Below are 22,386 nucleotides of genomic sequence, written 5' to 3'. Positions count from 1 at the left end.
GTTAATAGAGTGGCCGTGTTTTTATAATTGGCGGGTTTATTATCGTTGGAAAATTATCCTGCCGCTACCAATTCGGATGTGAGATGAGAAACAAAAAAAGAAAATTCATGCAAATGGCGGTAGTATCCACAAACAGTTAATCCGGATGACCCGAATTACAACTGAATGGTGCACGAAAAAAAAACGGAACAAAACTGCGGCACTCTTACGCTTCGTTTCGGATTCAGAGATAACTATGCTAATGAAATTGGAATGGCTTTTCCGAAGTGAGCTATAATTTGATATTTTACTCCGGGGCTCAGTCGAAAATAATTATATTCGTTCCGGTATATTATGAGAACCAGATGACCTGCCACATATGATATGGACCAGTACATAGGAACGACCGGGGAGGTTATGTTAAACAAATTGAAAAACCCGTCTAAAACGATGGAACTGTCTGGCAACTCCACTGAATTAAATATTATTCCTAAATTATTCTTCTATTAAAGGGAGAGCCTTTAGAACATGCCACAATACCCGTCGTCTCTAATCATGAAACACAAAAGGAAATTTGCATGCAAGTTGTATTGCGTGCAAACGTCAGCGTAGTGAATGAGAAGATACAGCCATACAGGTAGTTAAAGAATTGCTTCGTTAGTTACATTCGTTGCATAGGAAATATTTAGGCTGCGAACCATTTTGCGAAAATTTCAACTTTTGAAATGTATTTGCAAAATAACTCTGCTCTGGAGCATGGTTATATTTGACAACTCGATACCTAAAATTTTTGCCCAGGTGGAAACATTTTCTCAATTAAGGTTGTCAATACTTTTCAACAGAAAAAGAAGGGAGAAAGATGGAAACGAAAGCATGTTGTGTCAAGCTTTGTTTAGGTTATTTCATAATGTGGATGTTTACGTTTCGAGGTTACGACTGTCATATATAATATATAGCAAAAAACTAATATGAAAAGAGCGACATATGATCACACCTCTAACGATTCCAGGTTTTCGCAGCAGTCAATTCTAAATAACTATCCAAATTAAAGCACTCTAGTTAGAGTGTGGCCAAGACGGGTTTGACGTACCCAAACGAGCAGAAATCTGACATATTTATATCGTGAATATGTCAAATTTCATGTTCGTTTGAATACGTCATGGCCTCATGGCCACACTCTAACTAGAGTGCTCTAATCCAAATGAGTCGCTCTCTCGGTTAAATTTAACTACTCGAGATGAAATAACTTTCTAACTGTCAAATTTGAACTAAAAGTTTAAATAATTCGCTAAATGGTTCACAACCTTAGAGGGATTTAGTTATGTTCGAGAGTTTTCGTGCCACGAATATACAATAGCATTCGAATGACAATTGGTGAATTTTCCCGAACAAGAATTTCAATTACAATTTAAATTACAATTTTTTCACCAAATTCCTAGAAACGCTCATAAATTTGACTTACTGTATTCTGTGGATAAAGTGCGATCCGGCGATAATCGACACACTGCATCAAATTAATAGCCCTACCGTTCGTTAGTGTTACGTTCGGTTATTACCCAACATGTTGCTAAACTTCCCTAGCAAGTAACAAATTAATTTGTTTATGTCTTATATTGATGACCCTTTAAAGAGGCGACATGTTGGATGGTTCGAAAGATAGCAGAAGTTATTTCGAACTGGTACACTACTAACGGCCCATACTTGCTGTCGACGTCCGCACGACTTCATGGCTACAAAACACCGGAATGAATAATGTCGAATCAGGTAATGTCTTTCATGCGTAACCACCGTTCATAGTCATCAAATGGGGCGGTGCTGACAAAGCAGTAAAATGTTAGCTCGCCGGTAGTATAGCAGACAAGCAATCACCTACCAATCGTGTTGTTTCGTTATTCATATAAATAGTTCATTCTACGAAATTGGAATTTAATTTTAATTGGTGGGCATATTTTCGATCAGAGAGAGCAACAATTTTGATATTTCCTTCTGCACAGCGGCAGTTATGCACGTCAAAAAACTCGGAAACGCTATCTAGGCTGAAAATTTTTAAACGGGCCCTCTATATTGAAAGGTATCCTTCTTCAAAGGTACGTGTACTTTTCCCTATCATTTGGACGGCCGCATTCATTTAAGGGGTTATATATGTTAAAGTGCAGGAAAAATAGAGAAAAGTTTGAATTTTTGCAAAGATATGTAGCCACATTTTTATTCAATATTTTTATACGTCTTGCGTAGTAGAATGGCTAATATGTAAAATCAGCTTGAGAGCGTGAAGAAATACTAATAATTATCCAAGTTAGAATAATTTCCGATTTTTCCAAAAAGCCAACTTTTCTGAAATTTCTGAAATAATGAATTTTTAATTTTCTCAAAAAGTAACCAAAAATTCGTAGAAGTGCAGAAATTTAATTTGGTTCCAAGTTTTCGGTTATATCTTTTGCTCGCAAATACTCGAAAGTTGATTTCGACTACAATATCTCACAAATCGTTCTCAAGGGAGAATCATCTGTTAAAAATTTGGGAGTCTACTAAAATCCCAAACTAAATTTCAAGCACCACATTGAGTACACTATTTGTAAGGCCTCTATTAGCTGCTGGTATTCGTTTTTAGGGTCACTAGGACCTTAACCAATATACATTGTTTACAAGCACTCTATTGTGTTTTGATTCGTCCTGCACTCGAATACGGTAATGCAGTCTGGGTACCCTATTACCAAAATGATATTCAATGCATTGAATCTATTCAGTGCAAATTTGCTCGTTTCGCACTTCGTCGATTTCCATGGAGGGACCCACTGAACCTATCGAGCTACATAGATCGCTGTAAGCTTATTGACCTCAATCTCCTGTCCGTTCGTCACAATGTTGCGATAGCAGTTTTTATTGCCGATATGATATGATAACAAAATTCAGTTCCAGTGGTTTTTTCCCTGCTCCGAAATAAATTAAATGAATTACAACCAATTCAAAAAATGAAACCGAAAGAAAATTTTGGCGGCAATCCTGGTCACCTCAACGATGTTTTGGGGGAAAAGCATGTTTTCGAGATAATCGCATGTAAAGTTTCAAGTAAGAGAGTAAGATGAAAAAAGCTATAACTTATTTTCTACTACTTGGATCTCCACAAACATTTGAAATAACATTCTTTGAAACGTATACTTTAAGATAAAAAATAAAAAGGAACCGATTTTTTGGTCGACCTCAACATATACAACCTCTTAAAGATCACACATTGATTGAAAACATAAAAGTTCAGCCATCATCATACTCAGACTAAACAATGCGTATTTCCCTTGCATATACCATGCATTTCCTGGTATGAGGTTTTTGATGATCTTTTGAAAACAGTACAAAAAAGAAAAAAATATAGTTTGTGCAGTAGATTACAGGTCGGGACTTTTTTTTGCGTTATTTTATGAATTTACTCGGGACTTTTTTGCGTTATTTTATGAATTTAAGCTTCATTCGTGAAGAAATTGGAAATAAAATGGTCAGGGTAAATTTTCCTATTATAGTAAATGTAAATGTACCTATTTTGGCCCTAGTTGATTTTTCAGACTTTCAGGGTGTGATTTGTATTTTCAGTTGGTTTTCATTTATTATTCATATTGGTAACGAGTTAACGGTATGAATCAGTTATTTATAGCTATTTGTGTAAGAATTCTAAGATCAACTTTTTAATAAGGCGTGTCTTTTGTAATACAGGTCTAACTCGATTACCCGAGGTTTCAATTTTCCAAGGTAAATGTTCGATTACTCGAATACCAGAAAAAATAGAGTTAGTAAGTAAACTGGGGGCCGTCTGTTTCTTGACTCCAGTTTAATTTACGTAATGGCATTACATATCATAGCTAACATGTCTTGTAACCCTCATTCTAGTTAGAAGAGTGCGTGTTGCGCCCTCACAAAGAAATCCTTGTCCTTGTCCTTATAGCATCATTTAGTTGACCAATGTCGTACCGGATTGTCAGGTAATACTTAGCGTGTAGTTTTCGCAAACTCTCCCACCCATACTTGTCACTAGGGAAGGACTACCAGGTTACGTAGATGATGGGTTCCCGGTCGCCTCAGCGAGAAGTACTGCTGGCGCCCTCTTTACATAGCCTATCATCCATCTTTGCTTGAGCTACCCAAGAAGTGAAATCACCTCCAGTGACGGCCGGATCTCTTTTCAGAATCTTGTTAATTATTTCTTGACCAACTTTTCTATACCGCGTATAGGGTCCTAAAACTATTTTTCCTTAGAACTGTTGCAGTCAAGAAACACGTAAAACCTGGTTTAATAAAGATAGGTGCTTCTTTTGCAGTGCTAGAAGCTGCTCAATATTTACCTTCCGATCTAGTTCAATTGCATGAAAAAGGTAATTGAGGGAAATCTAAATTAGAAAGTTTTAGCAGTTTTCTATAATATTACCAGGCTAAGAAAATCTTCCAATATTTCATTTTCACCATTAACTCAAACGATCCCTGGCAGCACTGCTTCAGCGGAACCCAATCAGATTGATTATAATAACTTCTGTTCTACTGATAATATTTATAGCTTTTAGTGCTCAAATGAAAGATCTTAGTCGCTTTTATTAGCCTTACTTGTCGTTGTGTAAACCAAAAGTTATAGTCATTTAGAAACGTGGTTGTTTATCAACAACAAGGGCATGAGGGGGTTAAAGATGCCGTTGGAATTCTGAGCAGGAATCAATTGTTGAAGGGGATGATGGGAGAAGAGCAATATTATGTCAAAGTCCACTGGAACTCAGAGCAGAATATTTACACCGGATTTCAATGAAAATAGGACCATAATTCTTTCAGTATCTGGAATAAATCATAATCTTCAGCGGAATTCTATCTTGAGAAGGATTCCACCAGACATTTAGTAAGCTTTTCTCATCAAAATTCAGAGAAAAAACCATAGAAATACGGATGAATATTCTATCGAAATTCTGAAATAGATTCCATTGAGATGCTAAGAAAACTTCGATCAGAGCCCTGGAAAGTATCCAAACAGAATCCTGAGAAGCATGTCATCATTATCCCAAGAGATAGCTAGAAATCAACCGAGTATTGTAGGTATAATGACATTTTATGTGGCCTGCAGTAACCGATATGTGTATTACGAGAAAAATGTACTTTTAGTGTAAAATTAAAAAGTTGCATATTTGGCAATACTAGCGTTAAATTTTTTTATTTTTTTGTTTTGATTCCTTAAACAAATCTTTGAAAAAATTATCTCGTTGTTTGATTCTAATGCAAACAGTACCAGAGATATAATCCGAAGAAAAACATTTTTTTAAACAATTTGTTAAAATTAAGAGTGTTCCCATGGACTCAGGGGCTGTACAAACGACACAACAATTTAGGTTATTATATATTGGCTCTAATTGAACAATTTTTTTCAAAACTGGTTCCAATCCATGAAGGTCGATTCCAAGTTTTGGTTTTTTAGATCACTTTGCGTGTAATAACCTGTATATAAGCTATTTTTGAGGTAGGTCAAAATTTGAGAGAAGGTTAATACTAGACCCCCAACTGCCAGAAAACATGTTCTATTAACTACAATAATCGAATTAGCACTATAATAAGACATTATAGATGAAATTTGATTTTTTTTTCAAAACACCCGGATAATCGAATCACGGATAATCGAATCCCCGGATAATCGAGTCCGACCTGTAATAATAAAGTTCCACCTGAGGAAACTTGGCCCTATACCCACTGCTCTATCATCGAAGTGATTTGATATTCGTAACGGAATATTATTTGCTTACAGTTATACACCAGTTGTCACATCGCATTCATAGTTGAACCATTCCATGGACCATTTAAAATTCGGCACACTATTTGCATGGGTATTGCGTAAACGGCTTGTTCGATCGAGCTGGTGTGTTAAGCCAAATTATAGATAAATAAATGACGACTTTAAAAAAAAAGTGCTGGAAACATGTGTTTGTTTTTCATCATTTCATTTCATTCATTTATTATGAAAATGAAGTTGTTAGCCTAACAATTTGGTCAATGCGACCTTTATTTTTTCCTAAAGGAAAAAAATGATGTACCAATTTACGCGTAAAGGCAGAAAACCTAACTTAGAAAAGTTGGATTTGAATGTTTCGTATTCCATTCGTCAGTAACTAACATCAAATTGCTGGCAGTTAGATGATATCTCCAAACTAACACCAAATTGGCATTATGTAATCTTTATTCCTAAAAGGGAAAATTGGATTAAATCCATTCGTGCATTGAGGGCACAAAACCTAACTTTAATTAAGTATTGATTTTTTGTGTTTCGAATTCATCGTAGCACTCTCTGAGTGTCTAGATAGACAATGTATCTAAACTAGTAGCCGAATTAACACTAGGTAGACACAAAAAATTCGAACATCCTCGTCAGCAACCAAGAGCTTCTGTGCTTGGCTAACCGAGGCATCACTCGGTACCAACCAGTTGCTCTATGCGTTCCCGCATGTTGTTTGAACTGTTTGGATTTGGTGTCTAACAGGGGCCAATTTTGGTGTTAGTTTCAGCTGTTAAATTAGTATATTAAATAGGCAAAACTTAAACAGAACATTCAAAATAATAAATCATGCAATACAATTGGAAGAATGAAAAAAACCAATTTTCGAAAAAATAAATTGAATGTATAATTTGATTGCCACTATTTTCCCACGGTTTGAGAGTCAACAAAAATACTTACTAAAACGGGCGCCGGTCTTATCCTGAACAGCTGCACGGTTTCCCGACGACAGATCCCGAGTAGGTGGCATTAAGGTTGAAGGAAGATTAAAACACATCCCATTAATTAACCTTATTTTACCGCTGCAAAACCCCGCGCGCCCTCCGGTTATTTTTAGCGAACCGCTTTGAAAACTTCTTTGCTTTGCTATTACAAATGAAAATCTGCATCGAACAACATACAACCCATCCAACCTACCGATGAATGGCGCGGTTTTATCACAATCCAAAGGAAAAACGCAATCTAACGCAGCTTCCACTGCGGACCTAATTGTAGAATAAGCAGCAGACATCTGGCACTAGAATCTAGAATCTGTGCCAAAAAGCTGGCCCGAAACATGATTTGGGGCTTGTAATGGAAAGTGTAATCAATTAGGGCGCGGTTCCATGGGTTGAAGGTTTTCAGTAGCAGAACATTACATTTTACTGACTGAACTGAGCATCCATTTCAGGCAAATTTTGATACAATTTCTGACTGATTCGCTTACTATTATTGCAACAAACTAAAACCCTAAAACCTGAAGGACCAGTGGGAAAGTTACATCAAATGTTATCGTTCAAGATTTACGGTAAGTTATTTGCAATTCTCACCCGTAGAAGTTGAAACAATTTCCATCAAAAAAGTTTTAAAGTTACTCGCTTCAACATTCTCAACAATAGCTTCTCGAAATTCCATTTGATAGGTCAGATAAATAGTAAAGCAAAACTCCCAACCCCATCCTAAATGCTTCTGATTTGTTGAGATTGCAAACGAGTACTGATACACGAAATTGGTTTCATGTTTCCCCATCAAGGAGAGATAAGATCGGAAAGAACTAGATACAACCTCACCACGGCCTTGCGGCACCAAGCAAAATCCTCCAGTTGGTAATCAAAGATAATTTTATCAGCCTTTTGTGGTTCGTCGTTGAACGAAGATACCTTCTCCGGTTTCATGCCTCCCCACCCCTAGAGGATAGCGCTTGCTTTTGCTTCGTTACGAATATAGAAACCCTACAGCTATGGTACTGCCCCGCGTACTTACCTCAACCGGTGGTGGGGCACTTCTATAGGAAGGAACTATCTTGAACGTGACGGACCCGCGTGCATCCCGCAGCATTCGCTGTAATTGACTGACGGTCTGGTGCTGTACCGGTTGGCCGTTGATTTCGCGGATTTCATCCCCGACGTGCAGTGTCGCCTGCCGGTGGATCATGCCACCGTGCATGATCCGGGCGACGATGCACCGGCCGTCCTCGGTCATCTTCAACGTTATGCCCTGCGGGAAGGGGAAGCGTGGAGGGCGTAAACAAAAACAACAACAATGGCAATAAAACTTTTGCGTCGGAGATTCCTCCACTCACCATCGGTTCGTCGGTGTTCTTCTGGAACTGCACCAGCCGGACACGCGTGACGTGCTGCTGGTCGGAGGCGTCACCGTTGTCGATCTCGTCGTTGCCTCCATTTAGGTAGGGTGCGATCGGTGGTGGTGTTACCCGTAGCGCTTCTTCGCCGTATACTTCTCTAGCTACCACGTCATGCGTGTGTAATAGAGCCTGCCGGGAGAAATGGGAATGATAAAAGAAATACCTATCAATTATGGTGTGATGGTTAAAGTTGCAGAAATTGCTTTCTCTAAAAGGTGACTAAAAGTATTATATGAACTGTTACAAAGCTGGCCATATGTAAACAATACACTTTAAATTTGTTTTGCTCAAATTCACCTAGATTATTACCGAGACAGTTAAAAAAAAGGTATAGACAAATTGTAGTGTGTCCTTTGTTTGCTTCGCATCGCTTTGCTTTTAGTGCGTTTTCCATAAAACCATTATTTGAAGCGGAATAAAATTGTGCTCGAAATAGTCTCCAACCTGAGCTAAATTATCAGATTATTTCTATGAACCATTTCAGTTTTCCGGTACGTGGAAAAAACATCTTCCGTGCTGTTCCAAGTAGATATTCTACTTCGTTATTGAAAGTTACCCCCAGTTTCAAGCTAATCTGCCCTACATACACATTTTATTTCTCCCTCGGTGAAGGAGTGACCCAAAATGGAAAGTGCATTTGACAGAGAAAAGCAAACAAACGTATCTCGTCCGCCCGGTTTGGAAGCAATTGAACCGCAACGGCAAAAAGTTGCTTCTTCTGCCAACAATTTCGCTCTGCAAATAAAGGATACGGAGATAAGTTTGCTTTCATCTTAAATTGGATCGCCCCCAGAACCGTACACACAATACGCTCATTAGACCAGTTCAGTTAAGTAATTGGGAGTTCGATTTAGGGGTTGGGTAAAAAATAGTTAATCATTGGCAAGTCAAATAAAAATCGGCGCCGCGGAAGCTTCAATCTAGAACAACCTTTTAATCATGTTATAATTACGTTCTAGGGAGAAAATGGGGTTAAGACCATTTTTTGGCGTTGTCATTTACGCATTCACACTTCCTGTAACTTAGTATGTCTTGAATTGTGTTTCAACTGCGTCTCATCAGTATCTGGCACTGACTAGGCACCAAAAACAACACGCCATGTGCTCGTGAACCAAACAACTAGTCCCGAGTGAGGTCTCGGAAGTACAGCAGTGATGAAACTTCGAAATCGTAACTTGATTATGGATGTTTTTTTTCCGAAATATAAGCAAAATAAAGTACAAACACCTTATCAAAATTTCAAAATCGTCTTTGTCGTTAAATAAAACTACTGATAAATAAACGTACGAAAACACTGAATATTGGGGTCTGAATATTATTTCCGTTTATTATTCACGAAAAAGGCACTGATCAATTGGATATATCGGAAAATGACGATTTAGTGCTTTTGGACAATTTTGAAAAAAAAATGCCCGAATGGATAATCACTTTTCATCAGACTTGACACGAATGAAAGAGGATTAAAGGATTTAACAGGCACAAATAGTTAGGATGCGGTCTAATCAGTCAACTGTGCCACGTAAAGACGTAAAATATGCGAAAATTTTCAAAAATTTGTAAAATGTGTAAAAATTTGTAAAATGTACAAAATTTGTAAAATTTTCAAAAAATTTGTTATATTTTCAAAAGTTTGTAAAATTGTCTAAAATTTGTAAAATATGCAAAAATTTGTAAAATTGTAATATTTATACAATTTGAAAAAAATTGTCAAATTTTCAAAATTTGTGAAATTTTCAAAATTTGTGAAATTTTCAAAATTTGTGAAATTTGTAAAGATTAGAAAAATTTTCAAAAATTTATGAAATCTGCAAGTTTTTAAATTCGCAAACATTTGTGAAATTTGCAAAATTTTATAAAATTTGAAAAAATTTGTAATTTTTTATCAATTCGCAAAAAATGTTAAATTTGCAAAATAAATGTAAAAGATTTCAAACAATTGAAAATGCTGCAAACATTTTCAAAAATTAGCAAAATTTCCAAAATTTTATTGAATTTTCAAATTTTTATTGAATTTTCAAAATTTTATTGAATTTTCAAAATTTTGTTTTCTGCAAGAATTTGTAAAATATGCAAAAATTTGTAAAATATGAAAAAAATTGTAAAATATGAAAAAAATTGTAAAATATGAAAAAAATTGTAAAATTTGCAAAAATGTGTAAAATTGTAATTTTTTTATCTGCAAAAAATATAAAATTTGCAAAAAATTGAGAAATATTCAAAAATTTGAAAAAAAAAAAAAGATTCAAACATTTGTGAAATTTTCAAAAATGTGAGAAGATTTCAAAAAATTGTAAAATTCTGCAAATATTTTAAAAAATTTCCAAAATTTTGTTGATTTTTTAAAAGTTTGTTGAATTTTCAAAATTTTGTTAAATTTTCAAAAGTTTGTAAAATTATCTAAATTTGGTAACATTTTCGAAAATTTGTAAATCTGCAAGAATTTGTAAAATTTGCAAAAAATTGTAAAATATGCAAAGAATTGTAAAATTGCGAAAATGTGTAAAATTGTAAATTTTTGTTAATCCGCAAAAAATATAAAATTTACAAAAAATTGTAAAATATTCAAAATTTGGAAAAAAAATTTCAAAAATATGCGAAAATTTTCAAAAATTTGTAAAATGTACAAAATTTGAAAATTTTTCAAAAATTTCAAAAGTTTGTAAAATTTTCTAAAATTTGTAAAGCATGCGAAAATTTGTAAAATTGTTATATTTATACAATTTGCAAAAAATTATAAAATTTTCAAAATTTGTAAAATTTTCAAAATTTGTAAAATTTTCAAAATTTGTAAAATTTTCAAAATTTGTAAAATTTTCAAAATTTGTAAAATTTTCAAAATTTGTAAAATTTTCAAAAATTTGTGAAATTTGTAAAAAGATTAGAAAAATTAAATTCAAATATTAAAAAATTTATAAAAAGATTAGAAAAATTAAATTCGCAAACATTTGTAAAATTTGCAAAACTTTATAAAATTTGCAAAAATTTGTAATTTTGTATCAATTTGCAAAAATGTTAAATTTGCAAAAAAATATAAAATATACAAAAAATTTTTTTTTTTTTTCGAGAGTTGTCCTACTGGAGCTGTAGAGCTAGGTTCTCGGAAGGGCTCCCCGTCAGAATCACATACTACAATTTGCAGACGAGACAGGCAATGTCGCCCAATAAAACACTGCAATAGGCCAATTGTAGCGGGCCGTGATTCTGAATGTGATATTCATTGTACGGTTCAGGCATGTGCGGGCGTAGGGAATCGCGTGTATCATCGCGAAGGGCTCGAACATTTGTACGTTAATGTGCTCGATCGCGTGTGCGTTTGTATGTCGCGTGTGCTAACGTGTAACTTCGCGTGCATAAATTCTATTTCATAACCGTGTGCCTTTCGCATATTCGCGTGTGTTCTAGAATAATCGCGCGCGGACCGTGAATCTGATACTTAATTTTTTGTGTACGGTTCAGATTCCAGAAGGAAGTGGGTTCTTCCATATCATTAGAGTTCCCAATCATGTCGTCGTAGAACGCGTGGTCTAGTGGATATGAGCTTTATTTTTTTTTTTTGATTGGTCCAACTGAATGTATAGACCTAAATTGCTAGAATGAAGGTTAAAGATTTCCGGACGTGACCGATTCATGATCGCGCATTTGCGGGTTGGCGTTTGAGATCGCGTTTGTAACTTCGTAAGTACTAACACGTTCACACAATTGCCGCAGTGTTATCAAGTTTACGCGATCGCGGGCATAGGTGTGCGTAGATGATCGCGAAGGGCTTAAGCGTTCGTATGTTGACGTGTTTGTCGCGTGTATGTGACTTCGCATGTATAAATTCGATTTTGAAACCCTGCGGCGATTCATATATTCGCGGACCGTCATTCTGATCTTTAGTTTTCGGTGTACGGATCACATTCTGACAGGGAGAGAGTTACCCCATATCACTAGAGTTTCCGGTCATGTCGCCATGGAACGTTTTGTCTAGTGGATATGGTAGTTATTTTTCAATTTTATTATTTTTTTTAATAATTAACAAGGACCTAGATTGTTTGTACCGAGGATAGATACTTCCGGACGATCCCGATTCATGATGGCGCGAGCGCGGGAGTTTGTAGGTTGACACTTGAGATCGTGTTGGTAAGTTTATGAGTGCTGAGATTTTCACCTTATCACCGGGGTGTAATCATGTTTGCGAGTTCGTATGTTGCTTGGAAAATCGCGAGGGGCTCTAACGTTTGTGCGCTGACGTGATTTTGTAACGTATGTTCTTGAATGGTTGCGCGAACCGTGAGTCTGATATTAAATTTTCAGTGCGCGGTTTGAATTCTGGCAGAGAGTGGGATCGTTTATATCGATAGGGTTCCCGGTCATGTCGCCATGAGACGTGTTGTCTAATAGGTATGGGCGTATTTTCTTAAATGGTCCAGCTGAAGGCATGGACCTAGGCTTCTAGGATCAAGGATAGACTTTCGGACATGACCGATTCGTAATCGCGTGCACGATGGCATTTTTGTAGGTTCCCGCTGAGACCGCGTTTGAGAATGTGTGAGTGTTAAGACGTTCACTATCACCATCTTTGTTGACCCAGCTGAAGGCGGGTGTAGAATGGCAGTATAGGACTCGAAAAGAAGAAATAAAAGACAATATATGAGAGACGTAATAGATTAGATAGGTACAAGATACAGCTGAAGTTATGATCATCACATGAGACATACATTAGTACTTCAAACACTACTAATACTTGAATAGCCAATCACCACACATAGCACATCCTTTCTCAATTATCTATTTGTTACTGGTTGATTGTTGGTTATGAGCTGGTGAATAGAGGAAAGGTATAGAACAGACAAAAGGCTCATATCAGCCCTCCCGGCCTCCCCGACACACCACTATCGAGGCGTATTGTAATCAACATCTTGAAGCGGGCTTCTTATATAAATCAAATCCTCAGTAGTCATAATGTTTGGTGGAATATTAACATGAGAACTAATTAACCTCTAGTAGTAGAACTTGGTGCAAATAAAAACTAAAAAGAGCGAAGGTCCTTATATTTAGATAACTCTATTGAATATATTGTGGCTTGATGATGTTTACAATACCGTCAATCCCATCAACCTGCGAGAGGGATAAAATATACAAAAATTTGAAACAAAAATATAAAATTTGTGAAATTTTCAAAAACTGTGTGAAGATTTTAAACAATTGTAAAATGCTGCAAACATTTTCAAAAATTTGTAAAATTTCCAAAATTTTATTAAATTTTCAAAATTTTATTGAATTTTCAAAATTTTGTTTTCTGCAAGAATTTGTAAAATATGCAAAAATTTGTAAAATATGAAAAAAATGTAAAATTTACAAAAATGTGTAAAATTGTAATTATTTTCAATCTGCAAAATATAAAATTTGCAAAAAATTGAGGAATATTCAAAAATTTGAAAAAAAAAATTCAAACATTTGTGAAATTTTCAAAAATGTGAGAAGATTTCAAAAAATTGTAAAATTCTGCAAACATTTTAAAAAATTTGTAAAATTTCCAAAATTTTATCAAATTTTTAAAAGTTTGTTGAGTTTTCAAAATTTTGTTAAATTTTCAAAAGTTTGTAAAATTATCTAAATTTTGTAACATTTTCAAAAATTTGTAAATCTGCAAGAATTTGTAAAATTTGTAAAATATGCAAAAAATTGTAAAATTGCGAAAATGTGTAAAATTGTAAATTTTTGTTAATCCGCAAAAAATATAAAATTTACAAAAAATTGTAAAATATTCAAAAATTTGGAAAAAAAATTCAAAAATTTGTAAAATTTTCAAAAATTGTAAAATACTGCAAACATTTAAAAAAATGTAAAGTTTTTTCAAAATTATCTTAATTTGGTAACATTTTCAAAAATTTGTAAAATCTGCAAGAATTGTTAGATTTGGAGAATTTGCAAAAAATGTAAAATTTGAAAAAATTGTAGTTTTCAAAAATTTGGTAAATTTTCAAATTTGTAAAAGTTTCTAAAATCTGTAAAATTTTCAATAATTTGTAGAATTTTCAAAAAATTTGGAAAATATTGTAAATTTTTTTACAATATGCAAAAATTTGTAAAATTCGCAAAAAATTGTAAAATTTTAAAAATTTTGAAAAAATTGCCAAGAATTTGTAAAATTGCAAAACATTTATAACATTTTCAAAAATTAGCTAAACTTTCAAAAAAAATGCAAGATTTTTGAAAAATTTTCAGAAATTTATAAAAGTTAGCAAAAATTTGTAAAATATTCTAAAATTGTAAAACATATTTAGAAAAATTTCCAAAAGTTTGCAAAATTTCAAAATATTTTTAAAATTTTCAAAAAGTTGAAAAACTTAAGAATTTGTTAAATTTTCCTAAATTTCTAAATTATTTAAAATATTACAAAAATTTGGAATTTTGTTAAAATGTGTATAATACAGTGAAGACCCGATTTTGTCGGGGACTGAAAAGCGTCCGATTTCATCAGTTTTTTGGCCCGATTTTGTCAGCCTCATATGAAAATTGATACTACCAACTATGGGCTCTAGAAAACGAACTAAGTTGAATTCAAGTAAATCATATCTTGAGCATATTTTTATCATCGTAGAGATTTACCAAGGAGCTCATAAAAACGGGTTTTCACTGTAAAAAAATGTACTGATAAAAACGGGTTTTCACTGAGTCCAAAAAAAATTGTCAAATATCCAAAAATTTGAAAAAAATTATAGAAATTTGTAAAACATTTGAAATGTTTATAAAAATTTCAATTTGTAAAATGTGTAAAATTTTCAAAAGTTTGTAAATGCTAAAAAATTTGGAAAATTTCTGAAAATTTGTTAAATTTTGCAAAATTTGCAAATATTTGTAAAATTTTCAAAATTTGTAAAAATTTGTAAAATTTGTAAAATTTTCAAAATTTTGTAAAATTTTAAAATGATCTGCATTTTTTTCAAAAATATGTGAAATCTGCGAAAGGGTTCTCACTAACAAGTTGAAAATTATTGTTGGTGACCTCAAACAGGCAATGTAACCGCTTTACGCCGCACCATATGGTATATGTATCGTGCAGGAATGTAGAAATAGACGGAGAAGAGTTTGACATGCGAGAACCTGCTAAAGCATGGGGTTGGCAGTTTTAAAAACCCCCTACTTTAGCCGATGAAAATAATAGACTGCAAGGAATTTCTCACGCTTGCTGGTGACAAGGAATTCTATATATCATCGACCGTTTGGAGAGAGCTTTTACATTGTTTCCATTTACATTCTCCCTAGAGCCTCGGTAGGGTAGGGTTGTCTTCACGATAATAACCGATCCAAGTCGCAAAGATCAATTTCAACATGACCATTTTAAACTTGGGAGAAATGACACGGGTTCCTATACCACCAGAACGCGCAAGCGCGTTGGATTTATCGATAAATGCTCGAATTCGCTACAGTTCAATCTAACTGTGGAAGGTGATACTTGATCTCCACGGTAGCGTCGTGATTTCAACTGATAACGGCTCAAGACCATCAGAAGCAGTCAATGTCTCGTATAACCTCACACGAAACATTGTTTGTACAAAGTACAGATCTTTGGCTGGATTGATTCTCGGTAACACAATCAAGTTCAGACTAAACCAGCACCCGGCGCGAACGCCAACAAATGGAACTCCTACCCCGTAGCAAAGAGTGCTCCTGACCTGAACGCGGAAAAATTTACTGCGTATAAAGTCTCTCGGGACGACGGATTAGTCGCTAGCTTTCGACAGTACGTGACGTTAGAAACACGAATGAAGAGTTTGATGAAAGACAAAAAACGCAGTTATTGGCACCGGTTCGTCGACGGGTTAACGAAAGAAACAGCGACGTATGCGTGACTGAAACAGTACCAACGAGAGCGTAGAATATTCAAACCGTTGGATGTTCACTCTCGGTAAGAAGAATTGCCTCTGGTTCAGTAGAACTACTGTGCCGCCTCTCCTTACGATACCGCGAACGAAACTCCGTTTTCCATTGCTCTCTTGTCATGCAACAATAACGCTGCGGGATTAGACAGAATCAAACTCAAATTTAACAAATTCCTTGAGGGTAACATTTTCCCTCCTGATTGGAGGCATGTGAAGGTCATCGCCATCCAAAAATCAGGGAAACCAGCTTCCGACCACAACTCGTATCGACCGATTGCAATACTGTATCGATATCGGAGTGTTTCCCTAGTCTTAAGATAGCTGTAAAATCTTTCATAATAAGACTATTGTTCCCCGCTTATATATCGAATTGTATCCTAGTTAAAAGACAGCCATAAAATATTTTTCTCTTAGATCTAATATAAAAAATACTTGAATAATGCAATCTCCTAGTTTAAGATACTTCAAATGTAAAAAGAAAAATAGACGAACTGAATAAAAACAATTACAGTGGATGGAAGTATGATTAGGGCGCATAAGCCATCTGTTAAAATTTACTTAGAAGGGAAATCCGGACAAATCGTTATTTTTCAAAATTGTTTCAAAATACTTCTAAAATATTTTCAATAGTCAACAGTCTTTGTTTGTATTCCTAAATTCTTTCATAAGCCCTTTTAAAGTCTCATAAATAAAATCGTAATAGAGTGATTCAAATGGTTCGTAAACATCTCCCTAGTTAAACATCCCTCAACAGTATTTTGGGCGTCAGTATTTTCCCTACTTGATTGCAAGGTGAAAACCCAATTTGAAATTCAAATGAAAACGATTGACTTGTATGTACACGTATATAGCGACCGATTTCATTCCTAAGCCCATTCATCTAGCCATGGGAGACGGGACTTCTCGTTTTTTCCCCCAAAGATCTAAGACAACACTTTTTGTATGCAAATGAAGCATAAGCAGAACGCATTCCTAAGAGTCGTTTTTCCCATTCGGTCTGGCCAAGCGATGACGACAACCCTCGGCCTTTTTTCTCTTTTCTACCTATAGGAAATTTTCTTCCACCCGGATGCAGGAAATGTTTCGGAGTATCGCACCGGTGTGTCGGATGGCAGCAGAGCGCTTCCAGCCAGCCTGGGTCGTGTCCATTATGTACCCAACCGGTATCTGTTGGTTGGTTGGTGGAATGATGAAACTGCAAGAACTTTCCTTTGTTATGAAATGTCTCCTGTGTTCTGTGTGCAGCTGTAACTACACGACGGTGAATACATATTCAGGGTTTATCGCTTTCCACGCATCAAAAAAAAAAAAATAGTACGGTGTCGACTAGCGGCTGTGTGTGAGAAAGAAAAATAGAGAGAGAGGATGGTGGACGATTTTCTCCATCGCTTTTTATGACTCGTAAAAATGGTTGCGCCGGGAGCTGCTAGATCTGGTGCGACTACAGCTCTTTAGAATGTAAACAGCCCGGGATGGGTTATGATGGAAAATGTGAAGTTTTTAGTACGCTTTTGTTGTGATTTTTCTTGTCTAAATCACGTACTCATGATTTTGAATAAAAGGTAGAAACACTAATCTATGTGTGAGTAAGATTATCGTTTTTCGAACGAATGGGACGATGTTAGGAAGAAGTCGAAAATAGGTGCTTTGTTCTGATTGGTTTTGCGGGCATACTTGATTTATTTACGTGTTCAAAAACTTCGTTTAGATTGTTTGGTTTTGTTGATGTTACCTCTGGCGAGCCTAGCCATCTCACAAGCTCAAAACCAGCACAACCATAAACGACAAATGCTCTCACCTTTCTTTTCTTACATCGTGTCACAAAATTACATCTTTTATCTACACAAAATGCTCTTGTGATCAGCGTTTTTTTGCTTATTATTGAATTAGCACGATTCTTCCGGTTTTCGAAAAGACAAACTATTGTTCGTGCCTTCATGAGTCAGTCAACATTTAACTTTTAATCAATTTATTAAAATTTCCGGTATACACCATCGCTCAATTTAAACAAACAAAGTTCAAATTTCCTCGTCAGAACTTAGCATCAAAGCAAAAACTACCCCCTAACTATTCGTCGTTCTTCTCGAAGAAAAATATTGCCTCAAGCGAACAAGTTTTCTACGGATGGCCGGAAAATTGTACGAAAAGTTGTCGGTGCTAGGGGAAAGTTCCGTAACATGCATGCCGAATATTTCCCAATTACTCAAACGGTTTCGGCGGCTTGAGCACCGATGCACTGAGTTCTGTTTGGTCGCTGGTCATTCTACAAAACGTCACTACTAATTTGCCATGGGAATCATGAGGACATGTTTTGTTCGGTTACGTTCATTTCATATTCCAGAACGTTAGGAAAATTACGTTTTCATGATAAAAAAAAATCGAGCAATAAAACGGGAACATACATGAAGTGTGGTGCGCAAACTTTAAGAAGGATGTTTTTTATAATCAAAAGTATTAAATTAAGTAAAACTATTGTGCAGAAGGGATTCAACTACTTTATCAATTGAAGACCACTGAATGACTGAAAATAATGTCCCTGATGCTATAACAGCAAAATTTTAGCTTCAGCTTTTATAACATTAATTCGATTAATTTCCAAAGCGAAAAAATCTGTGCCCAATAAAATAAAACACCATCAGTGCAGCTTTCCTGCCAAGCACCGGAAGCTGCAAACGAGCTACCACAAGCCCGATGCCATCCCATAACAAGCTTTTAATATCGACTATAAGCCCAAATTGTAATTTTATGTCAGCGTATTCATTGCCGGTGACGATTACACATTTGCGTCCTGATGACGGCTATCATCCAGTTTATATTTTTTTTATTATTACTTTCCTGTCAGACATAAAAAGTTCAGTGTGGACCTACTTCCCAGCAGAGCTTGACATTTTCGGAACCAACAGAAACCGGACAGCGTGCCAGGGTCAGGTGGCTACTGTTTTTGAAGCATTTTAATTAACTTTAGAGCGGATGATAACCGCACGAAGTTCCGTGATCGCCTTCGCCGAATATTGTCTGGAATGCGGCCAGCGGACGATAAGTTTCGAATGTTGGACGAATGGCTGTGTAGCACTTACCGAAATTAATGCAGAGTTTGCTTGGAGAATTTTCTCAATCACGGTAACCTATTCTGCTCTGTACGGACAGTAAACTCGTCAGTTCAGGACATTTCTCATTCAGGGGGAAATGAATTATGATTCAATTAGCGGATTGGTGGCAGAAAATAGGACTAAGTGGTTTAGACAACTGTGCAGAAAAAATTTAAAATATTCATTCTTTCAGCACGCGCTCTACTTTCAAGTAGAAGGACCTCTTGGATTTCTCAATGGCCGTACCGAAACTCGGAAACTCACTAAAATCATCACTGCCGGAATGATAAAAACGGCTTTCTACAGTGTAGCGCTCTGGTTAACTGTATATTTTCCCGTTTGCTGTCTGTCTGTTTGTGATATCATAATATATTTTAACATCAAATATGTCGAAAAAACAGAAAGTTATGCCGATCAGACATTTCTTTCGTTCCTAAGTTATTTTGAGGGAATCTCATTGAGATGTGAATAAATTCGAAAAATGATTCTAACAAATTTATGTCCGGCCTTGGCCCACTGTGCGAAAAAGTACGACAATTTTCATTGTAATTTTTAATAGCATGTCAAAACTTTTTCAGAAACTGTCACAGATCACTGTCCATCAACAGTTCTGAGATGGGTTGGTAATGCCAAAGACATAACCGAAATGAAGTAGAATACACTTTAGGCTGTTAATACGAATGTCGCAATTTTTACTATCTTGGCTTTATGAAAACCAATTATTTCAGTATTTCTAACGGGAATACCGTAATAATGGTACACGTACATCGAGTTTTTTCTGCTGCAAAATAAATTCTTCCATTCTCATTAAAAATCCTTTTCAAAATTACCACATGAGAATCCATATGTTTGAATATTCAAGATTATTCTTAAAAAGCTGGTTTTAATACATCCTTCGAGAATATAGTAAAAATTGAAGCATTCGTATTAACCCTTTCATGCCCAACTTTTTTCTAGTGCATTTAGGGTTTCAAAACTATTTTTTCTTGAGAACGGTGAGGTCAAGAAACTCGAAAAACTTTTTTTCATAAAGGTAGGTCCTTCCATGCCAGTGCTAGAAGCGGCTCAATGTTTACCTTCCAATGCTCACTACAATTCTCCTAGAATATTTATAATAGTCCAACTGCGTGGAAAACGTAGCCAAAAATAATCTAAATTGATAAGTTTTATCAGTTTTCACTAATATTGTAACTTAACAAAGTTGTATGAAAAAATCATTTTCCGTCGTCAACGTAAACTGTCCCTGGCAGCACTGCTCCATCGGAGTTCAATCAGACTAATTGCAATAACTTCAGTGGTAAAGCTGGTCCTTGGAACTATTAATACTCAAATGAAAGGCAATAGTCGCATTTATTAGCCTTACTTGTTTTTGTGAGCAAATCTTGCCTCAATCAAAAGCTATAGCTGCTTAAAAACGTTGTTGTCCACAAACAACATGGGCATGAATGGGTTAACAGTCTAAAGTGTATTCTATTTCACTTCGGTTATGTCGCTGACATTACCCACCTATCGTTTTTTCACAACCAACCTTTTTATCACAAAAAAATATTTTTTTTTCATCCGATTTTTAATTAAGTTTTCGGAAAATTCTAATTAAAATTAACAAAAACAATAAAATAACAAAACGTTTTGTTAATGTTTAAATGCAATTTAAATTCAAGAGAAACTGTAGTAGGAGTCCAGAATGTTTTCATTAAAATTCAAGGAAATTTGTAATTAAATTTTAGTACAATTTTGAGCTTAAACTTGAGTGACCACCCCTGGCTGACACTCCCTCCTTTTTTGATCGGGACTAGTTGATATTTCAAAGACAATAAATAAATAGATGATAATGTCTGGTAGTAACAAATTATCCTTCAAGGTACAATTCTTGGTAGTTTCAAGTAGTGTATATTGATCAATATCAACACCGGCCAGACCCGCAGACGAAGATCACAGCAGCAAAGGGAAGGAATGTTAGTCCGACACTTGCTTTTGCAAAAGATCGTACCGCGCACTTCACAAGCATAAAGGGACAACTGATATTGTTCGTAAGGATAAGCATAAAAAATTGAGACGCGCGTGATCCAAAATTTCAGGAGTCTCTGGGCACCTGGAAACTAGGACACTCATTAAGGTGTCTAAACACGCTTTTGGAACATCATAACGGCAAATATTGAGAGATATACTTAATTCAAATATAATTCTTACAGAAGCAGATAGCAAAAGAAAAAGCAGCAACAAAAAATCGGAAAAAAAAAATTAGAGTAGAACACAAACTGGGGCTACAACTACAAAAATATCGATTGTTCACACGACGAGAATATGAAATAATTTTGAGTGGCCCAAAATAAGCACTAATCGTACTGAAAATCTTACTTTGTATGACGGAGATACTAGCAATTTCATGCGTGCGTACTTTATTGTTAACCTAATCTAAGTTATATCAACCTCCTAGTGGACACCAATCCCTTTCTAGTGGGCATCAGCTCCTAATGACACACGTGCGTGCTACATGCTTATTACTAGAATAAGATTGGAGACAATAAGAATTAAAAGAAACTAAGTTACCAATTTAAGGGGTTGCACTACTGTAGCGCACGAAAATATATTTCAGAAAATTTTCGTGACGCAATAAAAAGATGAATCGAGATCTTGTAGAAGGGATTTATAATACTAGTTTTGATGAACAAAAAATAAAAGGATCCGCAGCCGGAAATTTATCCCCCGTAATCTTTGACCTAGCGACAGAAACAAAAAGTTTTTTCGATTTCTTAGAATGATAGCAAGCGACGCAAGTAGATTTTTTAAATATATTGATTTTTTGAAAAATAGCAAATGCAAAAGGAAATATTAATTCTTCAAAAGGGCTAAAGAGATTTTTCTAAGCAAAAGTATTTCGCTCATTATTCCGCTGCCGAGTTAAATTTCATGAAAAACACATATGAATCAACATCTTTACTGTTGGTAGAATCAATTTCAAATGTTTTCTGGGTTGACAGCAAATTAACAGAAATTAGCAAAACAAAAGTTTGTTTACAAATTTTATTAGCCCTGTTCAGAAGTTGATATGGAATGAATATTGAATTGGTTTTCGATCATTCTCGCGAATTGTCAATTCTCAACCCTATTACACGTTTCAAAAGTCATCATTCCACTCAAACAGGACCATACGTATTTCCCACGCACATTCAATGACTTATGGATTAGTTACCTAGTTCGGCAAATAACACTAAAAATAGGTGATAATGAACGCAGATGAAAAGAACTGACCACCGCCTGTAATTGAAATTTAAGAAAAATTATTGTGGGAGTTCAGGATGTTGTCAATGTACCTAA

At 35.2% G+C, this 22,386-nt stretch overlaps 1 protein-coding gene across 8 annotated transcripts in view; it reads right to left on the bottom strand.

Annotated features, from left to right (window-relative positions):
* The window catches only part of LOC131677310 (peripheral plasma membrane protein CASK), a 110,401-nt gene that overhangs the window by 15,190 nt on the left and 72,825 nt on the right, over positions 1-22,386 (bottom strand). For all 8 annotated transcript variants that reach the window (XM_058957038.1, XM_058957039.1, XM_058957043.1 and 5 more), the window contains exons 2-4: positions 8,049-8,240; positions 7,730-7,963; positions 6,668-6,697 (exon numbers count right to left, since the gene is read on the bottom strand). In XM_058957038.1, the coding sequence (XP_058813021.1) occupies positions 6,668-6,697; positions 7,730-7,963; positions 8,049-8,240 (456 nt within the window). The remainder of the gene's footprint in view (positions 1-6,667; positions 6,698-7,729; positions 7,964-8,048; positions 8,241-22,386) is intronic.

The sequence above is a fragment of the Topomyia yanbarensis genome, chromosome 1 (assembly GCF_030247195.1).
Source record: "Topomyia yanbarensis strain Yona2022 chromosome 1, ASM3024719v1, whole genome shotgun sequence".
NCBI lineage: Eukaryota > Metazoa > Arthropoda > Insecta > Diptera > Culicidae > Topomyia > Topomyia yanbarensis.
Note: the sequence above shows the minus strand (reverse complement) of the source record. Positions and strands in the feature narration are given on the sequence as shown.